This window comes from Tachypleus tridentatus, chromosome 6 (genome assembly GCF_004210375.1).
Source record: "Tachypleus tridentatus isolate NWPU-2018 chromosome 6, ASM421037v1, whole genome shotgun sequence".
In the NCBI taxonomy this organism is placed as follows: Eukaryota; Metazoa; Arthropoda; class Merostomata; order Xiphosura; family Limulidae; genus Tachypleus; species Tachypleus tridentatus.
In genome coordinates, this window is record NC_134830.1 from 122,305,105 (window position 1) to 122,326,463 (window position 21,359).

Here is a 21,359-nt window from a genome sequence, read left to right on the forward strand (position 1 = left end):
ATAGGAAAACATTCCAGCTTTGCCACTGCACTTTTCAGTCAAAGGACTGTAGCTATTCTTTTTAAAGACCACTGGTCATCCATGCCTTTTTATTCCACTTGTATGTTATGTGGAGGGAGGGCTTTTACATGTTACAGATCTCAGGGGTATTTTCTAATGACCAATAGCTGTTTAAACTCTTCCAGTGTGTTAGCACACACTACGACCATGATGAAATATTTACTTTTGTTTCTGACCTGCTGGTCACAATGTGCAGCAAGAGATTGATCCGGCAGTGTGTGATAAAACAGGCCAGTTTCAATCATGTAGGATATGTCTTTTATCCTAATAACCTTCAATGAAAGATGGAAGATTTTGATACCACTTGTTGACAGTGTCCAGGTTTATGCTCGATTTCTTTCCTGAAAACAATACCATGTTGATTATATACCCTTTGTTTAAGTTATTAAGCCAACCATTGGATAATTAAATTCAATGATATCAAAATCTGCTGCATAAATATTTTCAGTACTTGCACCATTATGAGTAATAATACAGTTATTTAATAAATAATCACACCATTCTGAATAATAGTACAGTTATTTAATAAATAATTACACCATTATGAGTAATAGTACAATAATAAATAATTACACCATTCTGAGTATAATAGTACAGTTATTTAGTATATGATTACACCATTATGAGTAATAGTACAATAATAAATAATTACACCATTCTGAGTATAATAGTACAGTTATTTAATATATGATTACACCATTATGAGTAACAGTACAGTTATTTAATATATAATTATACCATTCTGAGTAATAGTACAGTTATTTAAGAAATAATTTCACCATTCTGAGTAATAATACAGCTATTAAATATATCGTTATGCCATTATGAGTAATAGTACAGTTTTTAATATATGATTACACCCTTATATGTAATAATACAATTATTTAAGAAATAATTTCACCATTCTGAGTAATAGTGCAGTTATTTGATATATGATTACACCATTCTGAGTAATAATACAATTATTTATTATGTGATTATACTATTACGAGTAATAGTACAGTTATTTAAGAAATAATTTCACCATTATGAGTAATAATACAGCTCTTTAATAAATAATTTTACTATTATGAGTAATAGTACAGTTATTTAATATATAATTACACCATTCTGAGTAATAGTACAGTTATTTAATAAATAATTTCACCATTCTGAGTAATAGTATTGTGTAATAGTACAATTATTTAATATGTGATTACACCATTATGAGTAATAGTAGTTATTTAATAAAGAATTTCACCATTATGAGTAATAGTACATCATATAAAAGTTTTACAGTGATAATATCGGGATAGTACATGATATAAAACTTTTACAGTTATAATATATGGTTGGTACATAGTATAAAACTGTTACAGTTATAGTATCTAGACAGTACATAGCATAAAACTGTTACAATTATAATATCTAAATAGTACATAGTATAAAACTTTTATAGTAATAATATCTAGAGAGTACATAGTATAAAACTGTTACATTTATAACATCTAGATAGTACATAGTATAAAACTGTTACAGTTATAGTATCCAGATAGTACATAGCATAAAACTGTTATGGTTATAATATCTAGATAGTACATAGTATAAAATTGTTACAGTAATAATATCTAGATAGTACATAGTATAAAATTGTTACAGTAATAATATCTAGATAGAACATAGTATAAAACTTTTAAAGTTATAATATCTTACTGTAAGTAATTTGGTCCTTCTGTTTCTGATTGATTAATTGTATGAATGAATATAGAAGTAACTTAACCTAACTCTTCATGAAACTTTCATTTCTTCTCCAAAGGTTCCCCATCCTCTACCTGCTAACATAGAACACACTGCAACATATCGAGCCACTATGATTGAGAAACAGCGCCACGTGATTCAAGATAAACATGAAACAGACTACAAAACAGCCCTAGTGGCAGTGAAGGAGAGACTTGAGAAAGTTGAAGGGCTAGATATCAAAGAACAAATGCAAGATCAGATTAGAGAATGGATTTTGAAGAACAGGTTTGAATTGTTACAGTAGTAGGTAACATCAGGTATATTTATTTTAAAAAATGGGAAATGTAGTTGATGTAACTTTCAAACTCCTAATAATTTTATATTGTTAACAAGCATAATCAGAGTTTATTTTGATAGAAATGTGCTGTGCTGCAAACAGTTATAAAACCCTGCTGTTCGACATGGTTTTATGTACTTAATATCAAAGTTACGAAGCTTTCACTTCACACTACACTTCACAGTTTATAAAAATACTAGGTGTAGTATACATGCATTAGAGAGGTTCTAGAAATATTCAAATACTGTTTGATGGAAATAAATATTTATCTTCTTCACATGAACATCATGTTGCACTTTGACATGTCAGAGACCATCTAGGACTAACATCATTAATTGAAAGGCATATTTAGAATAAATGTACATCTGCAACCACATCTGTTTTTTGTCTTTTTTTCTGTGCAGTAAACTTCTACATCATATTGAAGTTTTTCCACCTTTTTTGTAGATACTCTTATTAGTAGGCCCGGCATGGCCAAGCGTGTTAAGGCGTGCAACTCGTAATCTGAGGGTCGCAGGTTCACATCCCGGTCGCGCCAAACATGCTTGCCCTTTTATAACGTGGGTGCATTATAATGTGACGGTCAATCCCACTATTCGTAAAAGAGTAGCCCAAGAGTTGGCAGTGGGTGGTGATGACTAGCTGCCTTCTCTCTAGTCTTACACTGCTAAATTAGGGACAGCTAGCACAGATAGCCCTCGAGTAGCTTTGTGTGAAATTCCAAAACAAACAAATACTCTTATTAGTAAATTAGAAATTATAGTCGACATTACTATTTCATTCCTGTTTACATTCAGTTAATGGTTTTTGTAATTTTATAGTTTCTAGAATTAGGAATAAGGTGTATCTCAGTTCAAAATAGTTTAATTATGTGCTATTTTCGTATTTTTGATTAGAGTTCCATGTTATTATGTTTTACAATATACAGAATGTATTTTCTACAATATTTTAATAACATTATTATATTTTTATGTAAAGTGATATGTAATGTCTTTATGTATGATTATCAGCTACCATATAGTTGTAAAAATAACGAATTCATTGGTTACATACAAATGGTTTTTTTTCCTTATTGAAAAACTTGTTAAAATTCAGAATATTTGATTTAGAAAAGAATTAACAGAAATTATGTGGTTTTTGTCAGGCTAAAATATTAATCAAACTCTTTCTTGTTTCATGACAATTAGGTGTATTGGAAATCTAAAAATATCAAAACCAAAACCTTCATCTCCGATTGTAAAGTTTCTTCAGTGTTATTGTTTTTAGGTCATACGACATACTATAACAAAATGTTTATATTTTCAGTATCATTATTGATACTTTTAAATTAGCTTCAGATATAACTAGTGTGCTCAAGTAATTAATATGCACATTTCTTAATAGCTATTTGATATTTTTTTACATTACAGAGAAGAAACTGGAAAGTTTCCAGAATATCCATCAGATGAAGAAGGCGGGTCTACTGTGATTTTTAAACCACCTGAAGAAGCTCAGACAGAAGAAATTAAAAAAGTTACTGTTTAATTGTCTACAAATCTCTTTGAATTAAAATTTCAAGTGTCAAATGTAAACATCAATAAATATGATTACGAGTACATTATATTAAATGTGATTTTGGGGCCTCACCATGTAGTTAAAGTCCATAACACCATAGTATACTAACAACAACCATGCAGCATCGTTTCCAGTAAAGAAGTTTCTGTTGTAAAGCTTTCACATTCAAAGCATACCACTCTACACTCCATGCATTTTATACTCCATCTGATGTGCAAGAACAATAGTTTCCCACTAGCCATTTCAGCAGTCTGACCACATGAAAGCCATACACTCTGCATCAGGCAGCTCGGCCTGTATGTCTTAATGTGGGACAGCATGAATTCCCATTTTACTCTCTGACTTCTTGAGATTTATTATAGAAGTAACTCTTCTGCATGGGTCTGGTGTCTTTGCCAAACAGAGATGCTTTTTGATTATGTTGTATAATGCTCCCTGAGGTGGACAGCTTTTGCCACTAACCTTTGTATTCATGTGGTTTCATGAGGAAGAATACAGTGAATGAGTTGATACTTTGGATTTTTTTTTTCTGGCACGTTCCATTACTTGTCACCATGTTGTTCACTTTGGTGGAGAACTGTTCTTCTCTTCCTTTCTTCTTCTTGTTTCCAGTTCTCTTAGGAGGAGATCTGTGGTACGTTTCTAAACTTCTACACTCAACACTGGGTTGATATACCCATGACAGGCCCTGTTCAGATGTATTTTGTGTGGCTTTGCTATTATTTGCACATAGGAGAATTGCATATTTCATGTAATTGGTGCTAAGGCTTTGCCATATAAGTTACTTTCAATTAATTGTATGTTCGATGTTCATTATTACTTTGTATTGTAGGTAAATGTAATCATTTTCTACACTTGCTATTAGTAGAGACTTTTTTAGGTATGTTTAGAGTGATGTCAGTTACATATTAAGAATATGTTGTAAAGCTTTCACATTCAAAGCACACCACTCCACCCTCCATGCATTTCATACTCCATCTGATGGATATAGGATGGCCTGTAACATCTGATTCAGTGTTTGGTTTCAGTAATTTTTTGACATTGTTATGCATGTAACTTCTTATCCTTTAATTAAGTGCCCTTCATTGTCTAGGTTAATTTTGAGGAATGTAAAGTTATATATTAATTAGTTGTTTTTTAGGTTATTTTCATTTGCTTCTACATTCATTATTATTATTACATTTTTTGTGGACTAGGTATATTTGAATAGTTTGTCCATTTTTTATTAATAAGTATTTTGTTAAGTAGACAAGTTTAGATAGTGTGCAATGTCAAATGTGCAATGTTATTAGAATATTTTTGCATCCTCACCCTCCATGCTACTGGTAACATGTACTCCATTAATCCATTTGAATATTAATTTTTTCATAATTGTTAACTATATGCTTTATCATCCTACTTTTCATCAAAGTAGAACTTAATTATGTGTCTTTTGTTATCTTGACTGTACAACTTCAGCTTCCTTGGGAAGAGACCATTCAGGCTGGAACATGAACTTATTCTAATAGTTCTGTCAATAATTATCTGCATGACCTGAATTTATCTTCCTCCCATGGCAGTTTACCTTTGACTGGGATAAGTCCTATCACTTGATTTCATTTATATCTTCATTTCAGAAACCCTAGTTTTAACCACTGTAATGAGATTCCACTATGTGTGGAAGATGCTGTCTTGTCAGGTGTGCTTTACCTTAGATTTGCACTAGTTTAGAGTAGGTATATAATTCTCACTGTAGAGATAGGGTGTTTCTATAAGACCACTAGTTGCTTACCCAGTGGTGTGTATGTATATGTATATATATGTGTGCATACTAGATACTAATCAATTCCACCTATGGTGGGTTGTCACTCATAAGCTTCATTATCAAAGTAGAAGGGTATTTCATCCCATCTCTGCCAAAGCTTTGATTCACTAAATTGAAGTAAGTCTGCTTTTTAAAATTGGGAATTGTGGACACCCATTGTACTCTCTCCTGTGTGACATTCTGCTGGACTCACCACTATATATATATATTTTTTTCATTAGGGCACAAAAGTCCTTATCAGTTCCCAGTTGCTTCCCCTTGAATGAGTTTAGAAATTTATTTTACAGTACATGTTCTGTATTATCCACTCAGTGAGAAGAAAACAACCAAGTTTCTCTCCTTTCATTTCCTCTGGATGTTTTTTTTTCTTCAGATGGACAGCAGTAAACAGAAAAATATATTAATCAGGTGGAGTGGGTTCAGTCTACACCAGATCCTCCTCTTAATGCCAGATTCAGTATGACAACATTTGTTTCCTATGGTGGAGTGCAATAGACAACTCTCTTCTCATTAATTCTGGTTGCAGAATGTTCTTTCCCTCTTCTACAGCTGAGTTTGGGAGACTTTGTGTGTCTCGTAATACCATTAAGTCTGTGCTCTGTACCTATGTTTCAGCGATTGTTCCAAGCCTTTCTCGTAATTCTGGATATAGGATGTCTCTGCCCTTTTAGTGAATTATTATTTTGTCCTTGAGACTAATTACAGCTTTAATCTGTTCACATAGTTAAGTCGAAATAATGCCAGATTCTCTTTTGTTGTACTTCCTGCTTCTGTAGTAGTTTGTCCTGTTATGACTGAAAGCTTACATCTTCTTTGTAATTCCAGTTGCTTGACGTATGACATTCAGTTTCCTTATGGTTATGGTTGTTGGGTATATTGTTATATATACCCTGTTATGGGTCCACATGCCCTAGCCACAATGTTATTAGAATATTTTTGCATCCTCAACCTTCAATGCTTAGGATAAGTTATGGAACTGTGTTCAGTTGAGGTTGAGAATGTATATAGCTCATTCCATTTCTATGCTATGATAGCTTGCACCTATCAAGCCATATTCTGCTTATGCAAGTAACTTTCTTTTCCACCCATTTTGGATTAATTTCTTACTTTCCAGGGGAAGAGCATATCTGTTCCAGAAGTAGTGTGGTGCCCCACGTGTGCTTATTCTTCAACTTTGGGCACACCTGCTCATGTGGGTGAATGCTTTTCACTTGGTTTAATGATTTTGCATCTACACTGACCCATCTGCCTTTGTAATGTGGAATTCTAACTATATCAAAAGTTAAAACCTTTCTTACACTGAAAAGGTGTTCAGAGAGGAAAGCAGAGGGAGCTAGCAACACCAATATAGGTGGTGCAGTACTATTGGTGGAGAGCAGTCACATGATATGCACATGTTCAGAAATGTTACAAAATTGATGGAATATGTAGACTGGTGTACTAATCACAAACATTTTTTGCATTGCTTAGATAGCAGACACAAATAAGACAGCTTAGTGTGAAGGGAGGTAATCACTGATTAGAAATGCATTTTCACTCTAAAAAACATTGTTAACATCCCAACTTAGAGCTATATATAAAGACCTGGCTATTTAAGCCCAACTTACAAATGTTTATAAAGACTTGACTATGTAAATTCCAATTTATAACTATTTATAATGTTTTCTTCACAGGAAGATGAAACTAAGAAAGTATCAATCAAAGAAAAAAAAGGAAAAAAGGAAAAAGGAGAAGAGGTTAGAAAATGGTTTAATATTCTCTATTAGTGTGAGCCTTTCTATTATGGCTATATTAAAAACTCAGCAAGGATCCAACCACAGTAGCTCCGAAGGTGTCTCAGTTGCAAAATAATGAATTTAAAAATTAGTATTGAATATTTTTTGTTCAAATATATTGTTTTTAATTATTATAAAACAGCATTAATTACAAATAACATTAACTTATTATGACATTAATAGTTAGAACAATGTTGTACATTAGTGCATACGAGAAATGTTTAGTTAGTATGGAGCAATGTAAATTGTTTTTATTTATTAACAAATCATTTAATTATACAGAACTGTAATTACCTGGAAAATGTCTATAAACTAGTAACCTTCCTCAGACAGGAATATAGAGAGATTGTAGTGTTAGCTATGAAGATTAGATTGTGTGTAAGCTGCTAAACTGTCTAACATGCTGTTTTAAAGGTTGAAGAACACGGATTTGTGATGAAACCCTCCAATTTCATTGCACATCTTGAAGAAGGATGTAAAACTTATAAAGGTAAAGATAGTAGATATCTTTAATACAGCTGTTGGATGGTATTCTAGCTTTAGGTATTTAGTGATAGTTAGCCTCATCATAGAAGTGTAGGAAGGACTGTTGTAGTGATAACACAGTGTAATCTTACTGAATGGCACATGTACTATCCAGGAGAATCAGAGTTTAGGAAGGTTGTAGTGATAACACAGTGTAATCTTACTGAATGACACATGTACTATCCAGGAGAACCAGAGTTTAGGAAGGTTGTAGTGATAACACAGTGTAATCTTACTGAATGATACATGTACTGTCCAGGAGAACCAGAGTTTAGGAAGGTTGTAGTGATAATACAGTGTAATCTTACTGAGTGACACATGTACTATCCAGGAGAACCAGAGTTTAGGAAGGTTGTAGTGATAACACAGTGTAATCTTACTGAATGACACATGTACTATCCAGGAGAACCAGAGTTTAGGAAAGACTGTTGTAGTGATAACACAGTGTAATTTTACTGAGTGACACGTGTACTATGCAGAAGGACTAATATAATTGCATAAGTTGTCTTATGAAATATGAAATGTTGTTATTTCTACATGTGTAATAATTAGTAATTTTTATGTTTGCATGCTTACATATATACAGACAAATATGTACAAGATTATAGAAAGTGAACAGACAGGAGTTAAACATATTTTATGTTATATTTGGGTTTCTTCATTTATTAATTTATTTTTTAGAGGTGTGGCACAATAGAGATGAATCAACAAATACACAACAGAAAAATGAGGAAGAGATGATCAAGGAGCTAAAAAGACCCGAAGTGGAAGCAGAAATCCGTTTTCAGGTTGACCAACTGATGAGACAAGAGCTAGAGCAACTGAAGATGGTAGGAAATATCTTTTAGCCACAGACGTTGAAGGGTCGTGTTTTTACACTACCTTGGTTTTAGCGTACATGTGGAATATGAGACTTAGAACTAGCTCCAGTTATCAATATGTTTGTGACACAGGATCAACCAAAATGACTCATTTAGTACATTAATTGGGCTGTTCAGCCTTTTGTACCTGTCAGTTTCAGAGGGACATATAAAAAAAATATGAATTGAAGCAATCAGTACATTATATCAGTCTTGCTTTTAAATTCATTCTCATGCTAGTGTCACCGTAAAGAAAAATTTCAAAGTCTTGTAGTAACCAGTTGGGTGTTGTGAGAAAACTATTTCTGTAGTTATTAGTACTAATTCTGTGAATTTTTTTTTAATCTTACATTTTTCGTTGGTACCTTTTATCAGGAGTTACTAACACCTTTTAATAATTATTTCAATTGCATATTTTTATTATGTATATTAAATTAGATGTGTAACAATCTGAACTGTTTTTAATAGCATTTTATTTCTATGTTTTGGGAACAAATAGAATTTCATTTTTGGTTTTTATTGTTAAGAATTATTTGAATGGTATTTTTGCTGCTCAGGTAAAAGTTCAGTGATATTTACATGTATAATTTGATGGTCTTTTTCATATTTATTTATATATGTTTTTCCATCTACACTTACATTTAGTTAAGTGTTATTTTGATGATGTTTTTCCTAGATATGTAGCCATTATTCATGTTTAAAAAGTATTTCAACATTGAGTTTTTTAATGTTAAATCCATATAACCTCTAGCTTACAACTAGCTAGACATAATATTCCTTGCCTTAAGTTTAATGTAGATGAGTGAGCTGGGATAGAAGAAAACTATTACTGTATGATGTAATCACTAAGTAAAATGTTTAGGAACAGCTTCTGGCTTGAAAGCATTTGTGTTTCAAGTTCTACATAAAACATCTAAACTTGAACATATTTGTGTTTCCTGTTATGTATAAAACATTTAAACATAGGTATATTTGTGTTTCCTGTTATGTATAAAACATTTAAATATAGGTGTATTTGTGTTTCCTGTTGCACATAAAAACATTTAAACATGAGTGTATTTGTGTTTCCTGTTGTACATAAAACATCTAAACTTGAATGTATTTGTGTTTCTTGTTCTACATAAAACATCTAAATATGAATGTATTTGTGTTTCCAGTTCTATCTAGAATGTCTAAACTTGATTGTATTTGTGTATTCCAATCATTATTGTACAGTACTAACTTTGAAATGGAACCCATCCAGGTTATAGTTTTAAACCAATTGTTAATTTCTCTTGAGGAGAAAGTATAATGTTAAATATTCCTTGTACTTGAGGTTTAAAACTGGTATTAATTTTTAGTGATGGGAAGATCTGATCTTCAAGCATTTGTATATGCATCTCATAAAGAATACAGATTCATTACTATATTGAGAATTGATGTGTACTCCTATATTGAACAGAAATTAAACATATTCTGATGTTTGTAATGTTTTATTTAACGTTTTATTCAAGTTGTTTCTTCTGTTTATTTTATAGAATTAAAGTAAATTTATATGCTTATATCAGTGTTAAACAATAGCATAATTATAATTATTTCAGGCACTAGAAAAAGATAAAGGTAAAAAAGGAAAAAAGGGTAAAGCAAGTAAAAAGAAGAAAAAAGCTAAAAAAATAGGGAAAAAAGGAAAAAAGAAAGAAAAAGACCTCACTCCTGACAGGTTGGTTTTGTTAAACAAAATTACCGACAAATACTTTGATGCTAATTCATTTTAACCAACCTGACTTTGTTGTATTGAAGTACTATAACTTGTCTGTCTTCCAAGTATTTTACCTGCCTGAATTTTTGTATTGAGTAGTTTGGAATGGTTTATATTTCTCAAGTGTTTTTGTATCAAGAATTTGCAACATCAAGGTTTGTGCTTCTAACACCATCTTGGATTCATTTACACTTTATAGGAATATATCTGGATAGTTTATTTTCATAAGATGTAAATCTGTAAGTTTTAGGCACCTAAAATGCTTGAATTATCTTTGTTCAAAAATATCCTATGTTTAACATCAACAGACAATGTAATAAATGGTGTTTTCTCTTTCATAGAACTGTGGAGTCCTTATACGAAGAACTGGTTCAACATGGTATCATCCAACGTTATCCTCGAGTGTTTCTCAAGGAATACCTTGGTGACTACAACTATTTGGGGAGTTTGAAATTAAAACGTGGGTTAGAACCAATCCCAACACTCACTGATGCACGTACAGTTGTTAAAGAATATTGTATTCTTCCCTTAGGCAAGTTATTTTGGTGTATGTTAATTGTAACCTTTTTGTGTATATTTAACCACAATTTTCGTACATTTATAGATTTTACCTTTATACTAATTGAAAATGGAGAAATTTAGATCATAAGTAAGAAATAAAATATTACATCTTAATGAAATATTTTAAAGAAAAACTTACTTCTGTTCTAGAAGATTAAACAAAGCAGTTATCTCGTGGTTTTAAAGTATCGTAAACCCAAAACATCATGAAATTTCTCCTTTTCAAATAAAACAGTCTTTTGATTCATATAATGAACATTTCTAATGGTGATTAATACAACTAATTACATGTTATTATCATTTTAATCATGTTTGATTTAATAGTTAGAAATTAAACGTGGTCATTAGTAGCCCTTGATGTAATAGTTAGAAATCAAACATGGTCATTAGTAGCCCTTGATGTAATAGTAAGAAATCAAACAAGGTCATTAGTAGCCCTTGATGTAATAGTTAGAAACCAAACATGGTCATTAGTAGCCCTTGATGTAATAGTTAGAAATCAAACATAGTCCTCAGTAGCCCTTGATGTAATAGTTAGAAATCAAACATAGTCTTCAGTAGCCCTTGATGTAATAGTTAGAAATCAAACATAGTCATTAGAAGCCCTTGATGTAGTAGTGCACCTTCTTAAAGTGTGTATAGTATACTCAGTGATTATTTTATGTATATTAAACACATTAGAGACCTTAATATTGTATGTATTGTTTACACCTTACTGACCTGAATCTTTTATGTATTGTCTACACCTTACAGACCTGAATATTGAATGTATTGTCTACACCTTACAGATCTGAATATTGTATGTACTGTTTACACCTTAGTGACCTGAATATTGTATGTATTGTCTACACCTTACAGACCTGAAAATTGAATGTATTGTCTACACCTTACAGATCTGAATATTGTATGTACTGTTTACACCTTAATGACCTGAATATTGTATGTATTGTCTACACCTTACAGACCTGAATATTGAATGTATTGTCTACACTTTACAGATCTGAATATTGTATGTACTGTTTACACCTTAGTGACCTGAATATTGTATGTATTGTCTACACCTTACAGACCTGAATATTGTATGTATTGTCTACATCTTTCATACCTACAGTTACGACAGAATGTGTTCGTACCCCTGCGTCGTGAGTAGTGTTTTCCTCATAACTTAAAAGTATCAAGATTAGGATAATGAATGTATGGTATATTATAAATATTATACTGATACGCATCTACATAAAATTTTATGTAAATTGAACGACAAATAAACTGTTTATAAACAAATAACCAAACATAGGAGGGGCAGAAAGTGTTCGTGTGTCTACTTTAATGGTCAGTTGTGTAGCCTTTCAGGTGAATTATTTGGCACAATCTCTCCTCATAGTTCTCCATGATCGTTTGACAGTACTTGAGTGGTATTTTCTTCCATTCTTCTTCACAGAAGGCCTTCAACTCTTGCAAGTTTTTTGGATGATGCTGATGAACCCTGGTCTTTAACTTATGCTAAACGTTTTCAATTGAGTTGAGATCGGGTGACTGCGATGGCTACACCAGAACACTTATATTGTTCCTCTGCAACCATGATTGCACGTATTTTGATATGTGCTTAGGGTCATTGTTATGCTGGAAGATCCAATGATGCCCAAGCCGCAAGTTCCGAGCATCATTCTTGATATAAGTGCCTAATATATAAACGTACTCTTCTTTTTCCCTGATTTCACTGATGCGGTGAAGACCACCTACACCAGAAGAGCTGAAGGAACCCCAAGGCATGATCAAGTCACCTCCGTGTTTAACTGTAGGGATGGTGTTCTTTGGAAGATTTCATTCCTCCTTCTTACAGAAAATATAGTGAACATCATTGTGGCCAGAAAGTTTGATGTTAGTCTCGTTTGATCAAAGAATACTTTTCCAATCTATATGCTTTTTTGTATACCTCAATCATGCTTCTAAATGAATAGGCTTTAAATATGGAGTTCTAGGAGGACGGTATGCTTTGAACCCAGAAGAAATTAACATATTCATAACTGTAGAGGTGCTTACTTCAACCCCAGTTTCCCTTACCAGTTTCTGTATGTCATTACGTGTTAAACGAGGGTTCTTACTAACTTCTCTGAGAACCTTCCTCTTGGTTCTCTCTGGAATTTTGGTGGGGCATCCGGAATGAGGGAGGTTAGCAATTGATCCTGTTAGCTTAAACTTGGCAATTATGCTTTGAACAGTAGATTTAGGCACATTAAGTTGAGTAGCAATACCGGAAAGAGACACACAAGACTTGTATTTTACAGTAATTCGGTGTTTAAATCACTGGAAAGTTGTTTCCTGTTTGCCATGATGACCAAGCAGATAATGATGGAGACAGTGCTAAATTACTGGAGTAAATTTTTTGCTGGCTAAATTCCAATAATTATGAACCCAGTGTCTAGTTCTGGAATGGTATAATGTAGTTTATTCGCCAACCTAAACAAACGTTTTACAAGAATATCAGTTTTTACACATGTTCTGAACTATATGAACACTTTCTGCTTCTCCTATTTATGGTTATTTGTTTATAAACAGTTTATTTGTGGTTTAATTTACATAAATATTTATGTAGATGTGTGTTAGTATAATATTTATAATATATTGTACTTCTGTTAGCCTACTTGTGATACTTTTTAAGTTATGAGCAAAAAACCACTCAGGATGCAGGTGTACAAACACTTTCTGTTGTAACTGTAAATACTGTATGTATTACTCACAGTTTAGAGAAATAAATGTTGTGTGTGTTGCTTATACTTTATAAACTTGCATGTCTTGTACGTGTTAAACTGGAAAAACCTGTGCACCTCTATAGAACTGAATATATTATTTATTGTACATACCTTACATTAATGTTAAGCATGTGCATAACGTGCTCGAAAAAACAGCATTGTACTACTCACCAGGTTAAAAATAAATATATACTTGGAAATTTGTCGTGCAAGAATTCTGAAGAGAGTGTATGCTACTGAGTGTGATTTTGTTCCACATCAGTCACTAATGCATTTAATCCTCACTATTTTAAACTTCAGAACAGGACATAAAGAAAACTGTCTTAGCTAAATCTCTGTGTTATAGGATCTGCTAGCATTCATGAAAAAGCTCCACTAATTCGATCTGTGCTACTAGTTGGTCCACCAGGGACAGGGAAAAAGATGCTTGTCCACAGTATCTGTACAGAGACTGGAGCAACACTTTTTGATCTTACTGCTACAAATATTGCTGGAAAGTATCCTGGAAAAGGTGGCTTGAACATGCTAATTCATCTAGTGAACAAGGTAGCTCGAAAAGTCCAACCTTCTGTGATCCTTCTTCGGAATGCTGAAAAAACATTTGTGAAGAAAGTTCCAAAAACTGACAAGGTTTATCTTCTGTTCTCTTTGAAATCTTAAACGCACCTATTAGACTTTAATTACTTACAAACACTTATTACACTTTAAGTATTTAAAGTACCTATTACACATTAATTACTTAAACCCACCTTTTACACATTAATTACTTAAACCCACCTATTACACATTATTTACTTAAATATACCTATTAAACTTTACGTATTTAAAAATACCTATTACACTCTAAGTACTTAAAAGTACATATTATACTTTAAATATTTAAACACACCTATTACCTTTTAAGTACTGTAAAACACCTATTATTCATTAAGAACTTACTGACTTTATAAGTTCAAAGATATGTAGAAGTAGTAGATAGTTCCATCTGCAAAAAAAATGGATATATCAATTTTGAATCCATTCTGCAACTGGTTAAATTATCCTGTTTTAAAGTTGTGGTTATTCTACCAGCATTAACATTTCCAAAGTTTGGTTAGTAGAATGATACTACATAACTTATTTTATGTAATATAATGAGTTATGAGATGTATTGTTATTGTAAAGAGACATTTTGCTATGTGTAATGTAATGAGTTATGAAATGTACTGTTATTGTAAAAAGACATCTTGTATGTAATGAGTTATATATTGTTAATTAGAAAGATGTCTTGTGTAATGTAATGAATTGTTAGATATGTTTCTATCTAGAGAGACATCTTGTATGATATAATGAGTTAAGAGACATGTTGTAATTTAGAGAGATATGATAAGTAACTATATTTAATGTCCAAAGAATGAACTCTTCTTGACAATTCCAGTGGTAAAAAACATTTCTTATTTAGACAGATCCTAAAAGATTGAAAAAGGATCTTCCTAAGATGGTGAAAGGGATCAGCCCTGAGGATCGTGTTCTGATTATTGGATCAACTAACTCACCATTTGACTGTGATATGAAGTCCATAGGCTCATGTTATAACAAGATCTTGTATATTCCTAAGCCAGATTATGGCAGTCGCAGAGGTATTCATCATATTATAACAAGATAATTTAATATTCCTAGATCTGATTATGTTTATGATTGACACAGTATCCATGTTACAACAGAATCTTGTCTAAATCTGATAACATCTGTAATTGAAACAGTCTCCATGTTACAACAGAATCTTATCTAAATCTGATAACATCTGTAATTGAAACAGTCTTCATGTTACAACAGAATCTTGTCTAAATCTGATTATGTCTGTAATAGAAACAGTCTCCATGTTACAACAGAATATGATCTAAATCTATTTATGTCCGTAATAGAAATGGTCTCCATGTTACAACATTAAAATACTGTGGAATCACCTAAACTCTGTCATTCAATTCACCAAAGAAATGATTGTAGCATTTATTTTCTAAAGTAGGCTTAACAACTAGTAATAAAGTAAATGTTTCATTCATTAGGACGAGAACTTTTAAATTATATTGTAGTTCTACACATTTCTTACACCAGAAGAATCAAACTACATAATTAATTTCTTGAACTTAAATCTTTATTTTAATGGTAATTAACATTAAGTAGGAAAAAATCTCAAGTTTTGTTTGTAATGGCTGTGATCCTTGCAGCTGATTCTATTCAGAATCTGATAGCTATCATCAAACTTATTTGTACCAAAATGGGTGTATTATTTGTCATTTAAGTAAACATGTTCAGTTTATGTGTTTGGATCTCTTGGTGTAATCATGTGAACAAATTTCAACCCCATTGAGATAACCTCTAAAAATATCTGTGTCATGCTTGAACACATGTAAAGATTGGAAGTAATGTATTAAAACATTTCTTGATTGATTTACTTATAACATCATCTTTACAGCACAGTTAAGTGCTTAATTCTGTTTGTTTGTATTTAAAGATCTAAATTTTTACATCAAAAAATGTAATTATATTTGTATGACGACACTTCTGTAAATTTCTCCTGATGTTTTATTTTCCACTTCACAGTGTTTGTATTTTATTGCAGTCTTCATTAAGTTTCCAGTTTATGACATTAACTGAGTACAGGTCAGCTTTTCTTTGTTGTGGACTGAATATTCATATCATTAGTGTGGCCATATTGTTAGGGAAAGAAAAATATTTGCAGTCCTTGATATCCAATAGTTTCTATTTATTGTGGAATGGGTTCTGATGTCACTGAAACCATGTTGTTTTGAGAAGATACATATACAGAAATTGATATTGTCTACCAGCTTTTGACTGTAGTTCTAGTGTCCTTCATTTTAGACAGGTTGTTTGGCATTGTCTGTTATCTACAGGTTACTGGTGTCTAACATCTAATGTCATCACTTTGGTCACACTAGATTAGTCACTACAGGTTACTGTTGTCTGATATCTGATGTCATCACTTTGGTGATACTTGCTAGGTTAGTCACAGGTTACTGGTGTCTAACATCTAATGTCATCACTTTGGTCACACTAGATTAGTCACTACAGGTTACTGTTGTCTGATATCTGATGTCATCACTTTGGTGATACTTGCTAGGTTAGTCACAGGTTACTGGTGTCTAACATCTGATGTCATCACTTTGGTCATGCTAGGTTAGTCACTACAGGTTACTGTGGTTTGACATCTGATGTCATCACTTTGGGTACTGCTAGGTTAGTCGCTACAGATTACCATTGTCTGACATTTGATCTCATAACTTTGATCATGCTTGCTTGGTTAGTCATTACAGGTTACTAGTGTACTCTGTTCAGGTGGAGATTTACTAAATATACTATTGTGGCCACTTTTAATTGTACTCGAATTTCCATTCTCTTCTGTCCTAGCAACAGACTCAACTGGTGATATTACGACTGCAAGAGTGAAAGCTTCCAGCCAGATTTAGGCTGAATATTCCAAGTAGTGTCCTCATGAAGGAATGTGTCTAATAAAACTTACCTAGGTTAAGTCTAAAATAAAACGAATTACATTTTTGTAGAAATAGAAAACAAGTAGAATGTACAGGTAATTATGATGTACGTACATTCCAGTGTTGTGGCAGAAGTTAATTGAAAAGCAGGGAGGAAATATGAATAACAATTTTGACATTAGCAGTCTTTGTAAGGTTTCTGAAGGATACAGTTCAGCAACTATACATTCTATTGTAAACCAGGTAAGGTCTGAACACAGTTCAGCAACTATACATTCTATTGTAAGACAGGTAAGGTCTTACCTTACATTCTATTGTAAGACAGGTAATGTCTGGACACATTTCAGCAACTATACATTTTATTGTAAGACAGGTAAGGTCTGGACACATTTCAGCAACTATACATTCTATTGTAAGACAGGTAAGGTCTGGACACATTTCAGCAACTATACATTTTATTGTAAGACAGGTAAGGTCTGGATACAGTTCAGCAACTATACATTCTATTGTAAGACAGGTAGTTCTGGACACAGTTCAGCAACTATACATTCTATTGTAAGACAGGTAAGGTCTGGATACAGTTCAGCAACTATACATTCTATTGTAAGACAGGTAGTTCTGGACACAGTTCAGCAACTATACATTCTATTGTAAGACAGGTAAGGTCTTACCTTACATTCTATTGTAAGACAGGTAAGGTCTGGACACAGTTAAGCAACTATACCTTCTATTGTAAGACAGGTAAGGTCTGGATACAGTTCAGCAACTGTACATTCTGTTGTAAGACAGGTAAGGTTTGGACACAGTTCAGCAACTATACATTCTATTGTAAGACAGGTAAGGTCTGGATACAGTTCAGCAACTATACATTCTATTGTAAGACAGGTAGTTCTGGACACAGTTCAGCAACTATACATTCTATTGTAAGACAGGTAAGGTCTTACCTTACATTCTATTGTAAGACAGGTAAGGTCTGGACACAGTTAAGCAACCATACATTCTATTGTAAGACAGGTAAGGTCTGGATACAGTTCAGCAACTGTACATTCTGTTGTAAGACAGGTAAGGTTTGGACACTATTCAGCAACTATACATTCTGTTGTAAGATAGGAAAGGTCTGGACACAGTTCAGCAACTGTACATTCTATTGTAAGACAGGAAAAATCTGGACACAGTTCAGCAACTGTACATTCTATTGTAAGACAGGAAAGGTCTGGACACAGTTCAGCAACTATACATTCTATTGTAAGACAGGTAAGGTCTGGACATAGTTCAGCAACTATACATTCTATTGTAAGACAGGTAAGGTCTGAACACAGTTCAGCAACTATACATTCTATTGTAAGACAGGTAAGGTCTTACCTTACATTCTATTGTAAGACAGGTAAGGTCTTACCTTACATTCTATTGTAAGACAGGTAAGGTCTGGACACAGTTTAGCAACTATACATTCTATTGTAAGACAGGTAAAGTCTTATCTTACATTCTATTGTAAGACAGGTAAAGTCTGGACACAGTTCAGCAACTATACATTCTATTGTAAGACAGGTAAGGTCTGAACACAGTTCCACAACCATACATTCTATTGTAAGACAGGTAAGGTCTGGACACAGTTCAGCAACTATACATTCTATTGTAAGACAGGTAAGGTCAGGACACAGTTCAGCACCTATACATTCTATTGTAAGACAGGTTAGGTCTGGACACACTTCAGCAACTATACATTCTATTGTAAGACAGGTAAGGTCTGGACACATTTCAGCAACTATACATTATGTTGTACGACAGGTAAGGTCTGGACACAATTAAGCAACTATACGTTCTGTTGTAAGACAAGTAAGGTCTGGACACAATTCAGCAACTATACATTCTATTGTAAGACAGGTAAGGTCTGGACACAGTTCAACAACTATGCATTCTATTGTAATAAAGGTAAAGTCTCTACACAGTTCATCAACTATACATTCTATTGTAAGACAGGTAAGGTCTGGACACAGTTCAGCAACTATGCATTCTATTGTAAGACAGGTAAGGTCTGGACACAGTTCAGCAACTATACATTCTATTGTAAGACAGGTAAGGTCTGGACACAGTTCAGCAACTGTACATTCTATTGTAAGACAGGTAAGGTGTGGACACAGTTCAGCAACTGTACATTCTATTGTAAGACAGGTAAGGTGTGGACACATTTCAGCAACTATACATTCTATTGTAAGACAGGTAAGGCCTGAACACAGTTCAGCAACTATACATTCTATTGTAAGACGTAAGGTCTGTACTCTGTTCAGCAACTATACATTCTATTGTAAGACAGGTAAGGTCTGGACACAGTTCAGCAACTATACACTCTATTGTAAGACAGGTAATGTCTGGACACAGTTCAGCAACTATACACTCTATTGTAAGACAGGTAAGGTCTGGACACAGTTCAGCAACTATACATTCTATTGTAAGACAGGTAAGGTCTGGACACAGTTCAGCAACTATACATTGTTTTGTAAGACAGGTAAGGTCTGGACACAGTTCAGCAACTATGCATTCTATTGTGAGACAGGTAAGGTCTGGACACAGTTCAGCAACTGTACATTCTATTGTAAGACAGGTAAGGTCTGAACACAGTTCAGCAACTATACATTCTCTTCTAAGACAGGTAAGGTCTGGACACAGTTAAGCAACTATACATTCTATTGTAAGACAGGTAAGGTCAGGACACAGTTCAGCAACTATACATTCTATTGTAAGACAGGTAAGGTCTGGACACATTTCAGCAACTATACATTCTATTGTACGACAGGTAAGGTCTGGACACAATTAAGCAACTATACATTCTATTGTAAAAGAAGTAAGGTCTGGACACAGTTCAGCAACCATACATTCTATTGTAAGACAGGTAAGGTCTGGACACAGTTCAGCACCTATACATTCTATTGTAAGACAGGTAAGGTCTGGACACAGTTTAGCAACTGTACATTCTATTGTAAGACAGGTAAGGTTTGGACACTATTCAGCAACTATACATTCTGTTGTAAGACAGGAAAGGTCTGGACAAAGTTCAGCAACTGTACATTCTATTGTAAGACAGGTAAGGTCTGGACACAGTTCAGCAACTGTACATACTATTCTAAGACATGTAAGGTCTGGACATAGTTCAGCAACTATACATTCTATTGTAAGACAGGTAAGGTCTGGACATAGTTCAGCAACTATACATTCTATTGTAAGACAGGTAAGGTCTGGACACAGTTCAGCAACTATACATTCTATTGTAAGACAGGTAAGGTCTGGACACAATTCAGCAACTATACATTCTATTTTAAGACAGGTAAGGTCTGGACACAGTTCAACAACTATGCATTCTATTGTAATAAAGGTAAAGTCTCTACACAGTTCATCAACTATACATTCTGTTGTAAGACAGGTAAGGTCTGGACACAGTTCAGCAACTGTATATTCTATTGTAAGACAGGTAAGGTGTGGACACATTTCAGCAACTATACATTCTATTGTAAGACAGGTAAGGCCTGAACACAGTTCAGCAACTATACATTCTATTGTAAGACGTAAGGTCTGTACTCTGTTCAGCAACTATACATTCTATTGTAAGACAGGTAAGGTCTGGACACAGTTCAGCAACTATACACTCTATTGTAAGACAGGTAATGTCTGGACACAGTTCAGCAACTATACACTCTATTGTAAGACAGGTAAGGTCTGGACACAGTTCAGCAACTATGCATTCTATTGTGAGACAGGTAAGGTCTGGACACAGTTCAGCAACTGTACATTCTATTGTAAGACAGGTAAGGTCTGGACACAGTTCAGCAACTATACATTCTATTGTAAGACAGGTAAGGTCTGGACACAGTTCAGCAACTATACATTCTATTGTAAGACAGGTAAGGTCTGGACACAGTTCAGCAACTATACATTCTATTGTAAGACAGGTAAGGTCTGGACACAGTTCAGCAACTATACATTCTATTGTAAGACAGGTAAGGCCTGAACACTGTTCACACAGTTCAGCAACTATACATTCTATTGTAAGACAGGTAAGGTCTGGACACAGTTCAGCAACTATACATTCTATTGTAAGACAGGTAAGGTCTGGACACAGTTCAGCAACTATACATTCTATTGTAAGACAGGTAAGGTCTGGACACAGTTCAGCAACTATACATTCTATTG

General features: G+C 33.4%; 1 protein-coding gene across 5 annotated transcripts in view; it reads left to right on the forward strand.

The window, feature by feature from the left end:
- The window catches only part of LOC143253490 (dynein regulatory complex protein 11), a 49,248-nt gene that overhangs the window by 16,603 nt on the left and 11,286 nt on the right, over positions 1 to 21,359 (forward strand). For 4 of the 5 annotated variants that reach the window (XM_076507471.1, XM_076507472.1, XM_076507473.1 and 1 more), the window contains 10 exons: positions 1,856 to 2,064; positions 3,526 to 3,628; positions 7,148 to 7,210; positions 7,664 to 7,739; positions 8,456 to 8,604; positions 10,215 to 10,333; positions 10,714 to 10,904; positions 14,030 to 14,313; positions 15,125 to 15,302; positions 17,296 to 17,417. In XM_076507471.1, coding sequence (XP_076363586.1) covers positions 1,856 to 2,064; positions 3,526 to 3,628; positions 7,148 to 7,210; positions 7,664 to 7,739; positions 8,456 to 8,604; positions 10,215 to 10,333; positions 10,714 to 10,904; positions 14,030 to 14,313; positions 15,125 to 15,302; positions 17,296 to 17,417 — 1,494 coding nt within the window. The remainder of the gene's footprint in view (positions 1 to 1,855; positions 2,065 to 3,525; positions 3,629 to 7,147; positions 7,211 to 7,663; positions 7,740 to 8,455; positions 8,605 to 10,214; positions 10,334 to 10,713; positions 10,905 to 14,029; positions 14,314 to 15,124; positions 15,303 to 17,295; positions 17,418 to 21,359) is intronic. The other variant, XR_013029672.1, reaches the window with a different exon arrangement.